The sequence below is a fragment of the Narcine bancroftii genome, chromosome 3, assembly GCF_036971445.1.
Source record: "Narcine bancroftii isolate sNarBan1 chromosome 3, sNarBan1.hap1, whole genome shotgun sequence".
In the NCBI taxonomy this organism is placed as follows: Eukaryota; Metazoa; Chordata; class Chondrichthyes; order Torpediniformes; family Narcinidae; genus Narcine; species Narcine bancroftii.
The window spans coordinates 27,423,407-27,441,526 of NC_091471.1; the positions used below are offsets into that span (position 1 = coordinate 27,423,407).

The 18,120-nt window shown below is 40.0% G+C and overlaps 1 protein-coding gene across 4 annotated transcripts in view; it reads left to right on the forward strand.

Annotated features, from left to right (window-relative positions):
* The window catches only part of polr1a (RNA polymerase I subunit A), a 217,102-nt gene that overhangs the window by 76,366 nt on the left and 122,616 nt on the right, over nucleotides 1-18,120 (forward strand). For 3 of the 4 annotated variants that reach the window (XM_069923650.1, XM_069923653.1, XM_069923652.1), the window contains 6 exons: nucleotides 5,254-5,424; nucleotides 7,070-7,192; nucleotides 8,292-8,519; nucleotides 9,650-9,904; nucleotides 11,565-11,756; nucleotides 15,088-15,237. In XM_069923650.1, the coding sequence (XP_069779751.1) occupies nucleotides 5,254-5,424; nucleotides 7,070-7,192; nucleotides 8,292-8,519; nucleotides 9,650-9,904; nucleotides 11,565-11,756; nucleotides 15,088-15,237 (1,119 nt within the window). The remainder of the gene's footprint in view (nucleotides 1-5,253; nucleotides 5,425-7,069; nucleotides 7,193-8,291; nucleotides 8,520-9,649; nucleotides 9,905-11,564; nucleotides 11,757-15,087; nucleotides 15,238-18,120) is intronic. The other variant, XM_069923651.1, reaches the window with a different exon arrangement.

The following is an 18,120-nucleotide window of genomic DNA, read 5'->3' on the forward strand; positions in this document are numbered from 1 at the left end:
GGGAAACTAAAATGAGAGGACACAGTCTCAAGATTCGGGGGAGTAGATTTAGGACAGAGATGAGGAAAAATAGTTTTTCCGAGAGAGTAGTGAATGTTTGGAATTTTCTAACCAGGGAAGTGGTTGAGGCTGCCTCATTAAACATATTTAAAATTCAGTTAGATAAATTAGGGGATATGGAGAGAAGGCAGGTAGGTGGAGTTAGGTCATAAATTAAATCAGCCATGATCGTACTGAATGGCGGAGCAGGCTCAATGGGCCATTTGTGGCCAACTCCTGTTCCTACTTCCTATGTTCCTATGACTGTTGGCTGCTGCAGTTGGGAAGACTTGTCCACATGAGCTGGTTTAAGCCTGTCAACAATGAAAGACTGTGGCTTCCCTCCAATGTCCAAAATACAGGTCAACCTAGTTTGTCTGAGTATCCTGTAAGGTCCTTCGTAAGGTGTCTGTAAAGGTTGATCAAGTGTTCCCCTTCGGATGAAGACATATTTGCATTTTTTATAGGGTCCATTTTCCTATGATCTCGCTTAGCCTGCTCAACAGTTCCTCAGGATCATCGCTGGAGTTGGAATGCTAGGTGATGAACTCCCCTGGAACCACCAATGGTATGCCACACACGAGCTTTACAAATGAAGCTTGGAGGTCCTCCTTTGGAGTTGTTCTAATGCCCAGTAATACCCAAGGCAGTTCATCAGCCCAGTTCAGGCCCTCTAACTGAGCCATCAAGGCTGACTTGAGATGTCAATGAAATCGTTCCACCAGTCCATTGGTTTGGGGATGAAAGGCATTCGTATGATGAATTGTTTTACCGAGCAAGCGAGACAAGGCTTTCCACACCAAGGAAGTAAATTGTGGTCCTCTATCTGAAGTAATGTGTGCTGGTAAACCAAAAAAGACACCCAGAAACTGAGGAACGCCCAAGCACAAGTGTCTGTAGTAATATCTGCCATAGGCACAGCCTTGGGCCACCGTGTAAACCTGTCTATTACTGTAAAAAGATAACGGGGTATCCTCTTGAAACAGGAAGCAGACTAATAATGTCACATGGACATGAGCACAATGTTGAGTAACTGCCTGGAAGGACTGCAGTGGTGCCTTAGTATGGCTGCTGAAGTTTTGCTTTCAGGCAGGCAAGGCAGGACCTTGCCATTTGTGTAATGTCTTTTTTAAGACCATGCCACAAGAATCTGTCCGAAACCATACAAACAGGCAATCTAATCGATGGATGTGAGAGGCCATGCACAGAATCGAATACTCGATGTTTCCATGATGCCGGAAGTACTGGGAGTGGGTGTCCCGTTGATATATCACAGAGGGGTAGTTTGCCATTGACTCCAAAATGGACATCTTTCAATTGCAGGTTGGTGATTGCAGTCCGATGAGCATTCGTCTCATGGTCATATTCTTGGGTTGCAGCCAAAGTGGGAAAGTGCATCAGCTACTACATTGTCTTTTGTGGAAATATGTAGTATTTTTTTTGAGAATTCTACAATGAATGATAATTACCGTTGTTGTCGAACTGACCGGGGCTCTGCGACCTTGGAAAATGCAAATATTAAGGCCCTATGGTCAGTGTACATAGTAAAATCTTTGCCCTCCAAAAAATTATGGAAGTGTTGAATAGACAAGTAAATGGCCAAAGGCTCCTTATCAAATCACAAAGAAAGCGGCTGAAGAATGCTAACGGTTTCCATTGCCCATTGACATATTGATGAAGTGCACCTCCTACGGTCATACTGGAAGCGTCTGTCGAAAGGGCGGTGGCTGCATTTAAAACTGGGTAGCTGAACATAGTGGCATGAATCAGCAAATCTTTCATCTTCAAGAAGGCTTTGTTTCCCTCTTCAGTCCAATGGATGGTTCTGGCGTTTCCAGACGGTAAATCAAAAAGAGGCTTCATAATATGAGCTGCTCCTGGAAGAAACCAATGGTAAAAATTCCCAAGAATTCCTGCAGGCTTTTAACTGTAGCAGGTCATGAGTACTTGGTAATGGCCTCAGCTTTGGATGGCAGTGGAATCGCGTCTTCCTGAGTAATCCCATACCCCAAGAAATCAATAATTTCTTGTCCAAAAATGCATTCATCCGGATTGATGGTCAGTCCAAACTTTTGAAGACAAATAAAAAGTGTACAAAGATGTTCCATATGTTCTTCCCTAGTCCCCCTGGCCACTAAAATGTCACTGAGGTAAATAAAGACATTGATCATACCACATCCTAAAGTGTCCATCACCCGCTGAAATGATTGAGCAGCATTCTTTAATCAGATTGGCATTCATAAAAATTTGAGCTATCCAAATAGGGTCATTTTTGCTATTTTTGGAATGTCTTCTGGCTCTACCAGTACTTGGTGATGGCCAAGCACCAAGACTATTTTGGAGAAGATCTTCGCTCCACGCAAATTAACCAAGAAATCCTGAATATGAGGTATCGGATAACGATCCGGGATGTTGGCATCATTAAGGCCCCTGTAATCTCCACAAGGTCGCCAAGCTCCACTGTGTTTCAAGACCATATGTAATGGAGATGCCCAGGGACTGTCGGACTTATGAATAATGCCTGTTTCCTCCATCTTGTTAAACCCTTCCTTAAGTATATTTAATTAATTGTATTTAATAATTGTAGTAAAAACACAGAAATACTGGAGAAACTCTCAGTCTTGCAATGCCCATTGTAGGTAAAGATATATTACTAACATTTCTTCAAGGACTAAGCAAATGTTACGGAGTCCAGAGGTCCCCAAAATCCAGCAGCATAGATTTGCACCACAACACAGGGTTACTTAAACAAAAGTAGTTTTTAACTATATTTGAACAAGAAAACAGAATTAAACTTTAACTTATTACTTAATCTACTGACTTAACTTACTTAATCCCCCCTCTAATACTAAGCGCAGGTGTGTATAACGTATATTTAAGATTAGAAAAGTTCTTTGGATCACAGACCAATCTCTCACTGGTTGCAGGCAATTCTTGTACTGTGCATAGAAGTTAGCATTAACAAAGTTCACCAGTCTTTGGTGCTTAACAGGCAAATGGTTACCACTCAGGAGGACTCTTGCTGGTTTTCAGAGAGAGATTCCTTTTCCAGGACAACTGATTCCTTTCCAATCAGTCTTGCTGATGAAACTTGTCCCCTTCAGGGTTCTCCAGATGTTCCTCATTTTTTCAGGTCATCTTTCAGACAATCAGTCTTCTCCTTTGACGAGACAGCCTTCCAAAAGTTTGGCCAGCTTTGTCCTTCTGGAACTGATTTCTGTCTCCTCTCTCTCTCTCTGTTTCACACCCTCCCTCTCTGAGAGTCAAAGCTGTTCTGTCCTGCATGCATAGATCACATGCCCTCCCAGACCAGCTGTATTCTCCTCCTTGGCTGCTCTTTCTGCAAAAAAGCACTCTGTAAAAGTCCTGCAAAAATTCTGTGTTTTGAAATGTTTGTGTGCAAGCTGTTCTAGCAATTCCTCACAAGCCACCTCCAGAAATTGATAGACTGGAGAGATTCCAGAGGATTGAAAGATTGCAAATGTGGTTCCGCTGTTTAAGAAACATGGGAGACAGAAAAAAGGAAACTATAGGCCAATTAGTCTGACGTCGGTCGATCCTCAAGGATGAGGTGATGAAATATCTAGAGATGCATGACAGGATAGGTCCAAGTCAGCATGGTTTTTTTAATGGGTAGATCCTGCCTGACCAACCTATTAGAGTTTTTTGAAGAAATCTCAAGTAGGATAGACAAAGGAGAGGCTGTGGCTGTTATCTATTTAGATTTATAAAAGGCTTTTGTTAAGGTGTTGCACATTAGGCTGCTAAATAAGATGAGGGGCCCATGGAATTACAAGGAAGTTATTAAACTGGATAGAAAAGTGGCTGATAGGCAGGAAGCAAAAGGTTGAAATTAAGGGTTCTCGTTCTGAATGGCTCCCTGTAACTAGTGGTGTTCTGCAGGGGTCAGTATTGAGGCCGCTGCTGTTTACAATTTATATTAATGATTTGGATTGTGGTATAAATGGCCAAATTTGCTGATGACACCAAGATAGGAAGTGTAGTAGAAACCGTAAAGTTGCAGAAGGATACAGACAGATTAGGAGACTGGGCAAAATTATGGCAGATGAGATTTAACATAGAGAAATGTCCAGTTGTACATTTTGGCAGTGGAAATAAACAGGCAAAATATTGTTTGGATGGGGTGAAAATTCAGACCTCTGATGTGCAAAGGGACCAGGGTGTCCTCGTGCAAGGAAACCTAAAAGTTAGTGACCAGGTGACATTGGTAGTGAAGAAAGCGAATGCTATGTTTGCATTCATTTCAAGAGGAATAGTGTATAAGAGTAAAGAGGTGTTGATGAAGCTCTATGGGGTGAGGCCTCATTTGGAGTACAGTGGGCTGTTTTAGGCCCCCTATCTTAGAAAGGATGTGTTGGAGAGGGTGCAGAGAAAATTTACTAGGATGATTCCCGGAATGCAAGGGCTAACATATGAGGAGCATTTGGCAACTCTTGGGTTGTATTCATTGGAGTATAGGAGAATGAGAGGAGATCTCATAGAGGCTTTTTGTATTTTGAAAGGTTTAGATAGGGTGGATGAGGGTAAAATGTTTCCCTTGGTGGGTGAATCGAGGACAAGGGGTCATAGTCTGAAAATTAGAGGCTATCCTTATAAAGCAGAGATTAGAAAGAACTTATTTAGCCAGAGGGTCGTGGAACTCACTGCCGCATACAGCAGTGGAAACCAGGTCACTGGGAGTATTAAACAAGAAATAGACAAGTATCTCTTTAGTGAGGGCATCAAGGGATATGGGGAAAAGGCCGGAAATTGGATATGGTAGCTTAGTGAGGATTTATGGAACAGACTCGATGGGCCTAGTGGCTGCCTTCTGTTCCTTTGTCTTGTGATCTTGTGAAAATACTCTATCATGCAAAGAACAGGTGTCAGAATAAAGTCTGAAGACTAGTCTGGGGGGAAGTCCAGGCCAACAAAAGGTGTTAATTGGATATGATAAAAAGAGAGGCAAGAATTGATTTTGCTCTGTAAAGGAGACAGAGGGAAAAGGGAAGAGGGAGAGACCAGCTTCTGAATTGATCTTGTGTTTCTAGATCATTAGGCCAATGCTCTATATTAATACTAAAGTCAAATAAACATTACACTGCCATGCCACTTGAGATGAGGGAAGATAAAGCAAGACAGACAGAGAAGGATAGTATGCACAGAAGAGTAATGATGGACTTCAATTTATGCTCTGTGCTGTTGAACTTTCAGGTTGAGGATACTCCATCCAAGATGGACCTTGCCTTCTTAGCTGGTATTTCTGGACAGACTCTGACAGACAAACTCTACAGTGCCTGGATACTTCTTCAAAGCCATGTTAATATTGTTTTTGACAGCGACATGGATAAACTGATTACTGACAAGTTTCCAGGTATTCGGCAGGTAAGGCAGAGTTTAAATCTTGGTTGCATTTTACTGTGTTCTTATTTATTTATTTAAAGGAGTTATTGCTCATTTGCAGGGTATGCGGTGTTAATTTTTTGGATTGTTGAAACTTCTCTCAACTAATGTTTTGCTTCAGACTGTAGTCCTTTGACCACTTTGGTAGTTTCACTGTTATTTAAATCATGAAGAATGTTATGTGGCAAACAAAATTGAAAAGAAATGTCTTCACTTGAAAAGTAGGTAGTGACTGCAGAATTCTTCACCCAAGGGTGCTGTTGAGGGTCAATCTTTAAACATGTTTGAGGGACATTAACAATTCTGTGGATATTGAGGGGTATGGGGTTTTTGTGCACGAAGGATAAAGATCACCCTGTTGATTTGTAGTGCAGATACCAAGAGCCGAATGGCTTACTTCTCCTTCCTCTGTATTATTAGCAGAACAACTGGTGGTAAATTATTTGGTTAAAATAAATTAATTGACAGATTCAGACCAAAGTCACGTTGGTAATGGCCAAATGGTTTTTTTTATATATATATTGGGAGATGAGTTAAGAATATGATCCCTTCTTTTGCTGCCTGAATTTTCACTTCCTCATTATGGAATACTTCTGTTAGAAAGCAATCAATTTTATTGAAAAACTATTTTGATGACGATGCATTCTTTAAACAAAAATCTGTAAGATTTCCAAGGCTTGAACATATTGTCCAAGTTTCTTTAGAATGAATCTCTGCTACGTGCTTCCTGTCAGTTCTAAATTTTCTCTTGAATTGTAAATTGAATGGTTATGGAAATTAAAGTTTGTCCTGTTCTAATTATTCTCTCATTATGAATGATCATGTATATCTGATAGAGTAAGTAACCATTTCACTGCTCCTGTCCATGCTGCCATATGTATTTCGCATGAGGGAAAGAAGATAAGTACAGGCAAAATCACCATTAATTTGAATAATGAATTCAGAATTATCCTCTTTATTCAGTAGTGATAATGTGGAGCTTTCAAAGGAAATGGTTAAAGCAAATAGCACAATGACCAGGGCAAAGTGGAGAAACGTGCGGGGAAGAAGAGAATAGAGAAGCTCTAATCTTTTGAGTGAAGATGTTTTTCCACAATGGGATTAAGTCTTGCAATACTAGATTCTTCAGCTGGGGGAAGCAGTTCTATCCTGCCCTTGGAGGAGGGAAGGAATAGTGGCTTTATTACTACATTTAGTTTGAACAAGTGACATAAAAGATGGTGATGACCAAGAAATAAGCAGCACTGGAATTAGACCCAGCATTTGAGGAGGAAAATAAACCCAAACTTACAAATTTATAACTTTGTCTTACTTTTCCTTCACTCTTTTTACGTGGGTTGGTGGGTATGTGGAACGAATTGCCAGAGGAAGTGGTTGAGGCAACTTTATGAAACCAATTTGATAGACACATGGATAGGAATAATATAGAGAGATATGAGTAAAATGGAGACCAATGGAATTTGTTTAGTTGGCATGAACAAATTGGTCCAAAGGTCTTCATTCCATCCTGTAAAATTCTATGCAATGGCTGAGTTGGGGTAATTTCAGCTTTCATCATCTTGGTATTGATGAATAAGCACAATGCGAGATTTATTTTTTCTAATGATTAAACCTTTTGTAAATTCAGATCTTGGAAAAGAAGGAGGGTCTCTTTCGCAAGCACATGATGGGGAAACGTGTGGATTACGCTGCCCGTTCAGTCATTTGCCCCGACATGTACATTAACACCAATGAAATCGGTATCCCAATGGTAATATATTTAAATACCTACTGGTAGACGTGCATTTCTTATAAAGCTTATTTTGGAGCATGTTTGATTTGTGGTGCATTAATGTTTAGTGTAAAAGGCGACAAACAAGGAAGACTACAGATGCTGGAAAACTCATCACACACAAAATGCTGAAGAAACTCAGCAGGTCGGGCAGCATCCATGGAAGGAACAGATAGTCAACGTTTTGTGCCAAAACCCTTCATCAAAACATTCAAGGAAAAGAGGGCAGAAACCAAATTAAAAGGGTTGGGGGTTGGGGGGAAGGAGAAGGAGCACAAGTTGACAGGTCATAGGTGAAAACAGGATTTTTTTGCCATCTATGTCTCCTGACCTTGCCATTTTATGACTTGGACATATGCTCCAAACTTTGGTTCGGGCTCTTGTTAGCTTGGACTGAACATCTTCATTTAGATCTTAAATTAAAGTCTTGACAGCTTACTAGGTAATTTTCTTAGTTGAAAGTGATTGTTGCAAGTCTCCAACTTTATCTCTAAATCATCTACCAAAAGAGATTAATTCTTGCTATTTCTATTTATGGTATGATATGTGTAAATTGGCTGCCTATCAAACTACAGTGATTGCAGATTTCAAATTCATTTTGCACAACTTATCCATCTGTTTTGTGAGTTCAGATTGAGAGATTCTGCTTGGATTGCATAAAGAAAATACATCAATTTATTCATAATCTGTGTTGAGGTGAAAAATGCCCCATGAGTAAATGTTACTGATGTTTGAGTCGGGTCAAGCCTTTATAGACAACACAGACCGAATCTATGCAGCTTCTCTCTATAATTCAACCCATCCAGTCCTGACAACATCCTTGTAAATTTCCTCTACACCCCTAACAGCTCTATTAATGCCCTTCCTGTAAGTGGGGGACTAGAACTGTGCAAGAGTGCAACCACTGATGTCAAATGCTCTGGCTTGTATTTAACATTTGTAAATGTGTTCAATCAGCTTAAAGGATCCTGATCAGAATTGTTCCAGCGATGCACTTTTTCCTAGCATGGAAGTTCTCCCCAAGATGTTGATAGTGATGGGAGTGTCTAAGTTTTTTTTTTACTCATTTTGTTCACAGGTCTTTGCAACAAAGCTGACTTATCCTCAGCCAGTTACACCTTGGAATGTGCAGGAGCTGAGGCAGGCAGTGGTAAATGGACCTAATGTACACCCAGGGGCTTCCATGATCATCAATGAAGATGGAACCCGCACTATACTGAATGCAAGCAATGCAAGCCAGAGAGAGGCTATTGCCAAGCAACTATTGACACCAACTACTGGAGAGCATAGCTGGGGGATGAAAATTGTAAGTGGAGTTCATTGGAAATGAAAGCAAAGTTGCACAAGAATTGTTGACTTTATCATAAAATAACTGTTTAGAAAATGTTGATGCTAGAATTTGTCAATGGCCCAGAAAACTGAGATTGTGTAGAAAAAAAAAATGCCACTGCAGTATTTCTCCACCTTCTTTACAGTGGTATGGATGCCAGTGGCAGCAATGTAAACATTTGAACCTGATTCCAGAGATATCTCAGTCCTGGAGCTCCTGAGCAGAACTGTCAGACAACTTTTGGGTTTTGAACGGATCTCTTGCTTCCACTTCTGATGAAGCAGTCGATTCCACAGTACTGCAAAGCATGGAAAGCTTTTCAGACTCTTGACCAAAATGTATTCTGACCAATAAATAACACTTTAAAACAATTAGCCAGAGCATTTATCTTCTGAGTGGAGAGTTTACAAAATACTGTGGAATAGTGAGGCTAAGAATGAACTTTGTTGTCAAATGCATAAATACAGTGTACAGATGAGATGAAAATTTTAACCTGCTGCAGCTTCCCAGGTACATAAAAAACACTAAGAACAATTTACTGTAAGTATAATTTACATACAGAAGAGAAAAAAAGATGAAAAGTATAAAAGAAAGAGAAAAAAGTAATAAATAATCATAATATAGTAGAAGTCTGAAAATCCAGTCTGCTTTGGGATTGGGTCGGTCTGGATTTTCAGATTTTCCAAATTCTCAGGAAGTACAAAAACCAAATAAATATTTATTCATTCATTTCCATGACTTCTGTGCATCTGTGGCATTTACACATACAAAATCCCGTTAAATTTTTTAAGTTTTGAGTTTTTGAAAAGTCCAGATTTTCAGATGGACCTTGTTTCCGGGTTCCCGAATTTTGAACTTCTACTGTGTGCTGGACTTGTGTCTTTATAAATTGAATTACAATTTAATCTAATTAACATAAGAGAGAAATAAAAGGGTAATAAATATAAAAGTATTAGAAGAATTAAATAAGCAATAAATTTTCATGATATCTATGGTTCAATAGTAGTAGATTCATCAGAAACTGGAGTCATTCTGCTTCTAAATTTGCGTTTCTTCAGAAGTTGAATTACATAATCAATGAATTAATGCAATATTATTTCCAAAAGGTGTGTCGGCACATTAAGAATGGTGATGTTCTGCTGCTGAACCGCCAGCCCACTTTGCACAGGCCCTCCATACAGGCCCATCGGGCACGGATCCTGCCCGGTGAGAAGGTCCTACGGCTTCACTACGCAAACTGCAAAGCCTACAATGCTGACTTTGACGGCGACGAGATGAACGCTCACTTTCCACAGAATGAACTGGGACGAGCAGAGGCGTACTTGCTCGCCAGCACTGACCAACAGTATTTGGTTCCCAAGGCAAGTACTCAATTGTCAGACCATACATTAGGAATGTGATTCTCAGATTTCCTCAGTGGTTAATGATAATGATTTTGGGAAAAGGATGCTATACAGTTCCCATCCCTTCCATTTTCTGCATACATCTTGTGTTGAGGGCACTAATTCTCAGCATGGATTGAAGGCAGTCATCTGTCACTAACCTGACTGTATGTTCTCAGTCCTTCTTGTTGATACAAGATGGAGGAAGAAGGGAAAGAGATGCATAGCCCAATCCCATTCACACTTGATACAACATTACACGTCAATTTTTTTTTCCTCTCCAGTCTTTTCTGAGGAGATAATACACTACCTTTCAAACTATTTTTCTGGCCACCTCACCCCGCCTTTTCTGTTTTAATCTCTAAATCACTGAACAAATTATTCCCCAATGGATATTCCTTTGAAGGATTTTTTTATGAATGGATGCAATTTGTAACAAATGCTTTCTTCCCTACGAATTGCTTTGTGGTGAAAGTGTTCTGATTTTCAGTGCACTGGCCTCCTGCATCTAGAGCATGCTACATTCTGCTCCACATCATCTCTGTTGTCATTGACTTTATCCTGCTTCCTGAACTGCAGTGTTTTGAAATCCTCTTGTCCTCTACAAATCTTTCAGTGTGCAGACTCCAATCTACTCTTGCAATCTTAACTTAAATCCCCTCGTCTTAAACCAGTCAATCCCTATACTCCAAAGGATGTCATCTCTCCATCTACCATTGATGGCTGGTTCTTCATAATCAAAGCTTCATATCTGGAATTGGTTTTCTAAATCTCTCTTCATTGATTCATTGTCTCCTGCCTCCAAAGCGAAGTACCATTATACCATTGAACTTCATCCCTTGGATCAGGGTCCAATTATTCATTTGATCAGGGTCCATTGAATCATTGTCTCCTGCCTCCAAAGCGAAGTACCATTATACCATTGAACTTCATCCCTTGGATCAGGGTCCAATTATTCATTTGATCAGGGTCCATTGATTCATTGTCTCCTGCCTCCAAAGCGAAGTATCCATTATACCATTGAACTTCATCCCTTGGATCAGGGTCCAATTATTCATTTGATCAGGGTCCATTGATTCATTGTCTCCTGCCCCCAAAGCGGAGTATCCATTATACCATTGAACTTCATCCCTTGGATCAGGGTCCAATTATTCATTTGATCAGGGTCCATTGATTCATTGTCTCCTGCCCCCAAAGCGAAGTATCCATTATACCATTGAACTTCATCCCTTGGATCAGGGTCCAATTATTCATTTGATCAGGGTCCATTGATTCATTGTCTCCTGCCCCCAAAGCGAAGTATCCATTATACCATTGAACTTTATCCCTTTGATCAGGGTCCAATGATTTTCTCAGTAGCACTTTCACCATCAACAGCTTCCGTGGGCTATTTCATTGTTAATTGTATGTGCCTGCTGTTGAAATATCAGCACATTTTATTCATGAGGAACATTGACTGAAACATCAGTTTTCATCCTGCTAATCTTGAAGTATTGATCAGAGTACTTTGCCTTCCATTCTGCTATGGATTGAGAGAATTTTGCTGTTCAATGTTGGAGAACATGATTGTGTTATGACCTTCCTTTGGTAGTCTCAGGATTTCTGAGATATGAAATGATTTCTGATTATTTTCCGTCAGGATGGGAAACCTTTGGCAGGTTTGATTCAAGATCACATGGTTTCTGGTACCAGCATGACAATCCGCGGCTGCTTCTTCACACGAGAGCAGTACATGGAACTTGTCTACCGTGGTCTTACAGACAAAAAGGGACGTGTGAAGATCCTTCAGCCAGCCGTGATCAAACCTTATCCCCTCTGGACTGGAAAACAGGTATTTCCATTGGCCAGCAAACAGCATCAATCAAAACAGAGGCAAATAAAAAATAATTGTTTTCAATTTTTTTGAATTTTTAGACATACAACACAGTAACAGGCCCACAAGCCTGTGCCACCCAATTACATCCAATTGAGCTACAGCCCCCATATGTTTTGAACAGTGGGAGGAAACCCACGCAGACTCGGGAGAATGTACAAACTCTTTACAGATAGCGTCAGATTCAAACCCAGGTTGCTGGTGTTGTAACAGTGTTGTGCTTAACCGTGCTGCCCCCTCTGGGACCTCCTATGTATAAACCTCCTACTCCAAAACCTCAAATTCTGACAAGACCATTAAAAGGATTTTACTTTGCATAATTTTTTATTCTTTGGCTTGGCTTCGCGTACAAAGATTTATGGAGGGGTATGTCCACTTCTGCTGCAGGCTCGTTGGCGACTGACAAGTCCGATGCAGGACAGGCAGGCACGGTTGTAGCGGTTACAAGGGAAAATTGGTTGGTTGGGGTTGGGTGTTTGGTTTTTCCTCCTTTGTCTTTTGTCAGTGAGGTGGGCTCTGCGGTCTTCTTCAAAGGAGGTTGCTGCCCGCCGAACTGTGAGGCACCAAGATGCACGGTTGGAGGTGATATCATCCCACTGGCAGTGATCAATGTGGCAGGCACCAAGAGATTTCTTTAAGCAGTCCTTGTACCTCTTCTTTGGTGCACCTCTGTCTCGGTGGCCAGTGGAGAGCTCTCCATAGAACACGATCTTGGGAAGGCGATGGTCCTCCATTCTGGAGACGTGACCCACTCAGCGCAGTTGGGTCTTCAGCAGCATGGAGTCGATGCTTGCGGACTCTGCCAGCTCGAGTACTTCGATGTTGGTGATGAAGTCATTCCAATGTATGTTGAGGATGGAGAGGAGACAGCGCTGATGGAAGGGTTCTAGGAGCCGTAGGTGATGCCGGTAGAGGACCCATGATTCGGAGCCGAACAGGAGTGTGGGTATGACAACGGCTCTGTACACGCTGATCTTTGTGTGTTTCTTCAGATGGTTGTTTTTCCAGACTCTTTTGTGTAGTCTTCCAAGGCGCTATTTGCCTTGGCGAGTCTGTTGTCTATCTCTTTGTCGATCCTTGCATCAGATGAAATGGTGCAGCCGAGGTAGGTAAACTAGTTGACCGTTTTGAGTTCAGTGTGCCCGATGGAGATGTGGGGGGGGCTGGTGGTCATGGTGGGGAGCTGGCTGATGGAGGACCTCAGTTTTCTTCAGGCTGACTTACAGGCCAAACATTTTGGCAGTTTCTGCAAAACAGGACGTCATGCGCTGGAGAGCTGGCTCTGAATGGGCAACTAAAGCAGCATCGTCTGCAAAGAGTAGTTCACGGACAAGTTGCTCTTGTGTCTTGGTGTGAGCTTGGAGGCGCCTCAGATTGAAGAGACTGCCATCCGTGCGGTACCAGATGTTCATTGTTTTTTTATTATTATTATTATTATAACTACCAGTTATCTGTTTTGAAGTTTAGGGGAGGAAAAATGTAAATAAAGTTTCATGTAACTGGAGGAAAACAAGGATTTTGATAATGTTTCTGGCGAGAAAAATTTCTGAGCAGAGATATATGACTGAGTGGGCAATTTTCTAAAGCACTCCGTCAGCACAATACTAGACCACTGGATTTTATTCCGCTCCCTATGCGCAGAAACTGAAGCTATTGAGGCTTTGGTTTGTCATGTTGTCTTACTCGATTGTGACTTATCAGTATCTTAACTCCATCTGCTCCTTCCCTAGATACTCTTCCTGAAAGTTATCTTGCATTATGTTTGATTCTAATATTTGCCCTCAGGCATTTCCTGTAATCATTTTCATGTGTTTAAGAACTGAATGGTAATATAATTACAAAGGAAAAAAAACTAACCAGAGAGTTAGAGCCTCTTTTACATCTTTGAACAGACTGGATATTGTTGGTTGCTTTTATCTGCCAGATGTTTTCATTTTGACCTTGTACTGTTTTCACTGGGCCCTGACCAGGTTGACAAGGGTGATTGGGAGAATCCCCTGGGTTACAGTGTTTATATCCTTATGTGGAGTTTTTGTCTAGCTACAAGACTGATCTGATTGATTTCTTTAATAAAGGAAGTGCTCATATTGTTCTCCCTCATGACGACTGTGTTTCACCTCTGTTTCAAAAACACGGCAGTATTTTAAAATTGTTATCCAGAGGGAAGGGAAAAAAAAGTCGACAGAGTGGGTTTTGCATGGTTTCTTGCCTACAGAATTCCACAAAAGATCAGCTCTTTGATTTGCAGTTTTTGTTTAAAAGGAAGAGAGTACCAGAGTCAAGAAACATAATTTCTCTCCACTAAAGAAAAACTGCAAGACATAAAACAGATAAAAATGTAAGAGGAATATGAAGGGTAGAAAATAAGAAACAGTTCTCATGAAGTGGGTATCAAAAACAATGGGGCATAGGTTTAAGGTGAGTGGAAGGAGTTTTAAATGGGATTTGAAGGAAAGTTATTTTTTCGTTTAGAGTAAATGATTGATATCTGGAATGTGCTGCCAGGGAGGAACAGTCAGAACAATCACTCCTTTGAGGGTCATTTAGTCAGGCACTTTAATAGGAAAGGCCTAGAAGGATGTGGACTGAATGCAGGCAAATTGAATTAATGTAGATGGACAAAAAGATTGCCATTGGTGAGATTGTTTCTGTTCTGTACTGCACTATGACTACAAGATTGATGAGGGAATGGTCATAGAGTACAAAGATGCAAGAACAAATTATTCAGGTTCGATCTAGTCTGGGCTCCGGGCTGCTGAGAATGATCTCCAAATGATACTGTTCCTTGTGCAAAATTCAAGTTCCTGAGTTGAGGTCGCTGGTTTCCAGTTGGATGGGGTACCACCTCTGATCTTCACTCGGAGAACCTGGACGAGTTGAATAAATTCAAATAATTTGAGTTTTTGATGTTGAAAGGTATTTTTGGGCCAATACTGAACAATGCAGTTAAAGATTGAACTGTACGTTGATTAAACAAGGATAGTGTGAGGCTGTCTTGAGAAAACACCTGCAGTAAATAGGTCACTATCTTTAAATGTTTGAGTGTACATGAGCAGTAGTTGCTTTAGTCAAGATAATTGGATAGTGTCTGCTATTCTTTAAATGATTATTTGAATTATTGTATGTATAAAAAAAAATAAAAAAGCCAAATTAGAATGAGGAAAAATATGTACATTGTAACCCTGTTTGAACTGAGAAGGAGGGTGAGTGACCCTCTGAAAATAATGAATGATATTTGTTTATTTCCATTTCTCTCGTTCTGCTCCTAAATGTTCTGCTATCCTTTCAGGTTGTATCTACATTGCTGATTAACGTAATCCCTGAGGATCAAACACCACTAAATTTAATGGGAAAGTCTAAAATCAGTGGGAAGGCCTGGATTAAAGGGACTCGGCATTTGACGATAAGTATTGATTCAGAATGGATGTCTGAGTCCAAGGTATGTTTCCACAGTATTTTACAAGCTTTAAACTAATTTGTGGAGAATCCCATTTTGCAAACGAGACTCTTGGGGTTTGCCAAGGTGGAATAACGGAAGAATTCAGCCACTGAAGTTAGAATTCGAGGGCCAAACCCATCGGGACCACTGCCTGAAGAGGGCGCACAAAATCAGTGAACCGGTGCGGACTCGAAAGTCCAACATGGCCTGTTTCCGCTCCGTAAATGGTTATATGGTTAATTTAAAATATTCCCGTAGTTGTCTTGATTCTTGTGGCTGGGGTTATATCAATTTCTACGCTAAGGTTGCTACGCTAACCTTGCTGCCCTACAGTATCATTTCCTGTTGAAAGCTTTGTTCTTTCGACCTTTGATATGTTTGTATAGGAGGTTTCCTTAGGGGTCAATTTCTGTTTTTCAGCATTTTCTGTGGTCCAGCAATGGCCAGGTCCCATTGTCACCAAATTAAAGAGGTGCAACCTGTACAAGATGTTTGAAAGACTGTACCTGAAATATTGTCTGCAGATCTGTTTGCCAAGCAATAGGAAGGATGTGATTAAGCCAGAAAGATTCATAACAATATTAGAGGGCTTGTGTTATGACGAGAGACTGGATAGGCTGGAATGGTTTTCCCTGGAGTGAAGGAAGCTGAGGGGTAACCTTGTAGAGGTTTATAAAATCATGAGGAATATGGATGAGATATATTGCCAGTCTTTTCCCTTGGGTGGAGGGGTCTAAAACATGAGGGCATAGGTTTTAAGTCAGAGGGGAAAGATTTAAAGGAAAACTGAGGGATGTTTCTGATACAGAGGATGGTGAGTATATGAACGAGCTGTCAGAGGAAGTGGTAGAGACAGGTACATTAACATTTAAAATGTATTTAGACAGATACATAAATTGAAAAAATTTAGAAGGCATTAGACCAAATGCAGGGAAATGGGATAAGCTCAGGAAGACACCTTTGTTGGCATGGAAAAGCTGGGATTGAAGGGTCTGTTTCTGTGCTGTATAACTATGACTTGATATCGTTAAGATGAAAAAAGGCTTTTTTGGCAATCTCAGAATATAAAATTGATATTAGCATGAAATAAATACATGCAACACAATCCGATGATCCAAATGGCCAGGACCTGGCCATTCTGAATCAATATTTATCGTCAAATGCCGAGTCCCTTTAAATGTTTTTTTCGGTGAGCTGGTCATTTTTTACAAACAGCCTGTAGCAACAGCAAATTACTTGTAACAATGTCTACAATACAACAAACAACAAGTGAAGGCTTTTTGAGCATTAAAATAATGTTTAATTCACTGATCACTGACACCTGCCGGGAGTCTTGAGGTCCCCGCTGCCACCAGCGGCCTGATGTCCACAGTCAGTTCAGCCACAAAAAAAATTTGGATAATTAAGGATTTCGGAGAATCGATTTCAGATAATCGGAGATGTGCTGTGTCTGTGTTTTATTTATTTATATACAATATATTATATACAGACACATACACACAGTACATAGATATATTATTTATATATACAGTATATGTATATATAAATAATATATATTGTATCTCTCTTTTTCTCTTAAAATCTATAGCCTTTAGCATCTAGAGTTCCTGTGCCAACAGCAGGGCTTCTCAAAATACCTTTCCGTAGACAGAAAAGCCCCACTCCTAACTACATATTGTAAAAAAAAGTGAATTATTATTGTTTTTGAATATCTCTAACATTCAGAAATGTATAAAACAAACTCTCATAATTGAAAAAATATTTTTTAATTTTCTTAATTGTTTTAATAACTCACACGCACACAATAACTTAAGCAATTAAAATGTAATAGTTTTTGAAAAGAAACTTACCTTCCTCTTTGCCACACAAGCCCCATTAAAATCAAGGTTATTTTGTATCCTGCACAAAGTCTGATCTAATTCAATAGACATTTTTTTCTCTATTTTTCCAACAGCCCCTTCTACTATGATGCCAGGGTTCCCAGCAAGATAACATTCTGCTACCAGACTCGGTGGCACAATGAATTGAAAACTTTGCCCTCTTGATCTGTCAAATATGCCCAGACCACATCTGTGCAAGGGTCAGGTGTTATTGCCATTCAAATAAGCTAAAAATAGCACTATTTGTCCGGAGACAGCAAGATTTGAGTCTTTAAGTGTAAAAACCAGTTAATGGAAGACCCATTGACCTACTGAATGTCTGAGAGTTATTTCAATTCTGTTTGAGAAATTTTCCTCCTGGAAAATTTGAGTTCATTACTGCTTTTTGTGCAAAGGTAGGAATTGGCTCATGGATAGTTATAGTATTTTTCTCCACTTGAAAAATCTCTGCATTGAGAATCCTTTACACTTAAGTGTAATTCAAGACTTTATGATTGAGACCAGTTCTCTGGCATCAGTACCTGTTATTTTTACTATACATTAACTGCTATATGGTATCAGTCTAGTTTAGTTCATTTCCTGCCCTGATTTTGAGCTGCCAAACAATAATACAGATTTCCTTTGGATGGCACTTTCAGTCAAGACCCTTTCTGCCTAGTCTGGTAGATATTACAGACACAGGAAGACTTTCTCAGAGTACAACAATGACATTCATGTGACCATATTGACATTCCTTATTCGATCAACCCCATCAAAGATTAGCTAGTTATTTGCTCCACAATTGCTTTTATGCCTTTGTTAATTACGGCAAAGAAAATAATTGAGTGTGACACACCTTAAAACATTTCTAAAAGTCATGTATAAGCTCAAGTTCATTCTTGATGCTTTTTAAAAATTAATACGTATCTTTTCACAATTATTACTAATGTAAATGATGTAATTTCATTCTGATGTTTGATTGCAATGACAGGAAATAATTACGCAAGATTTTTTTTAAATATCA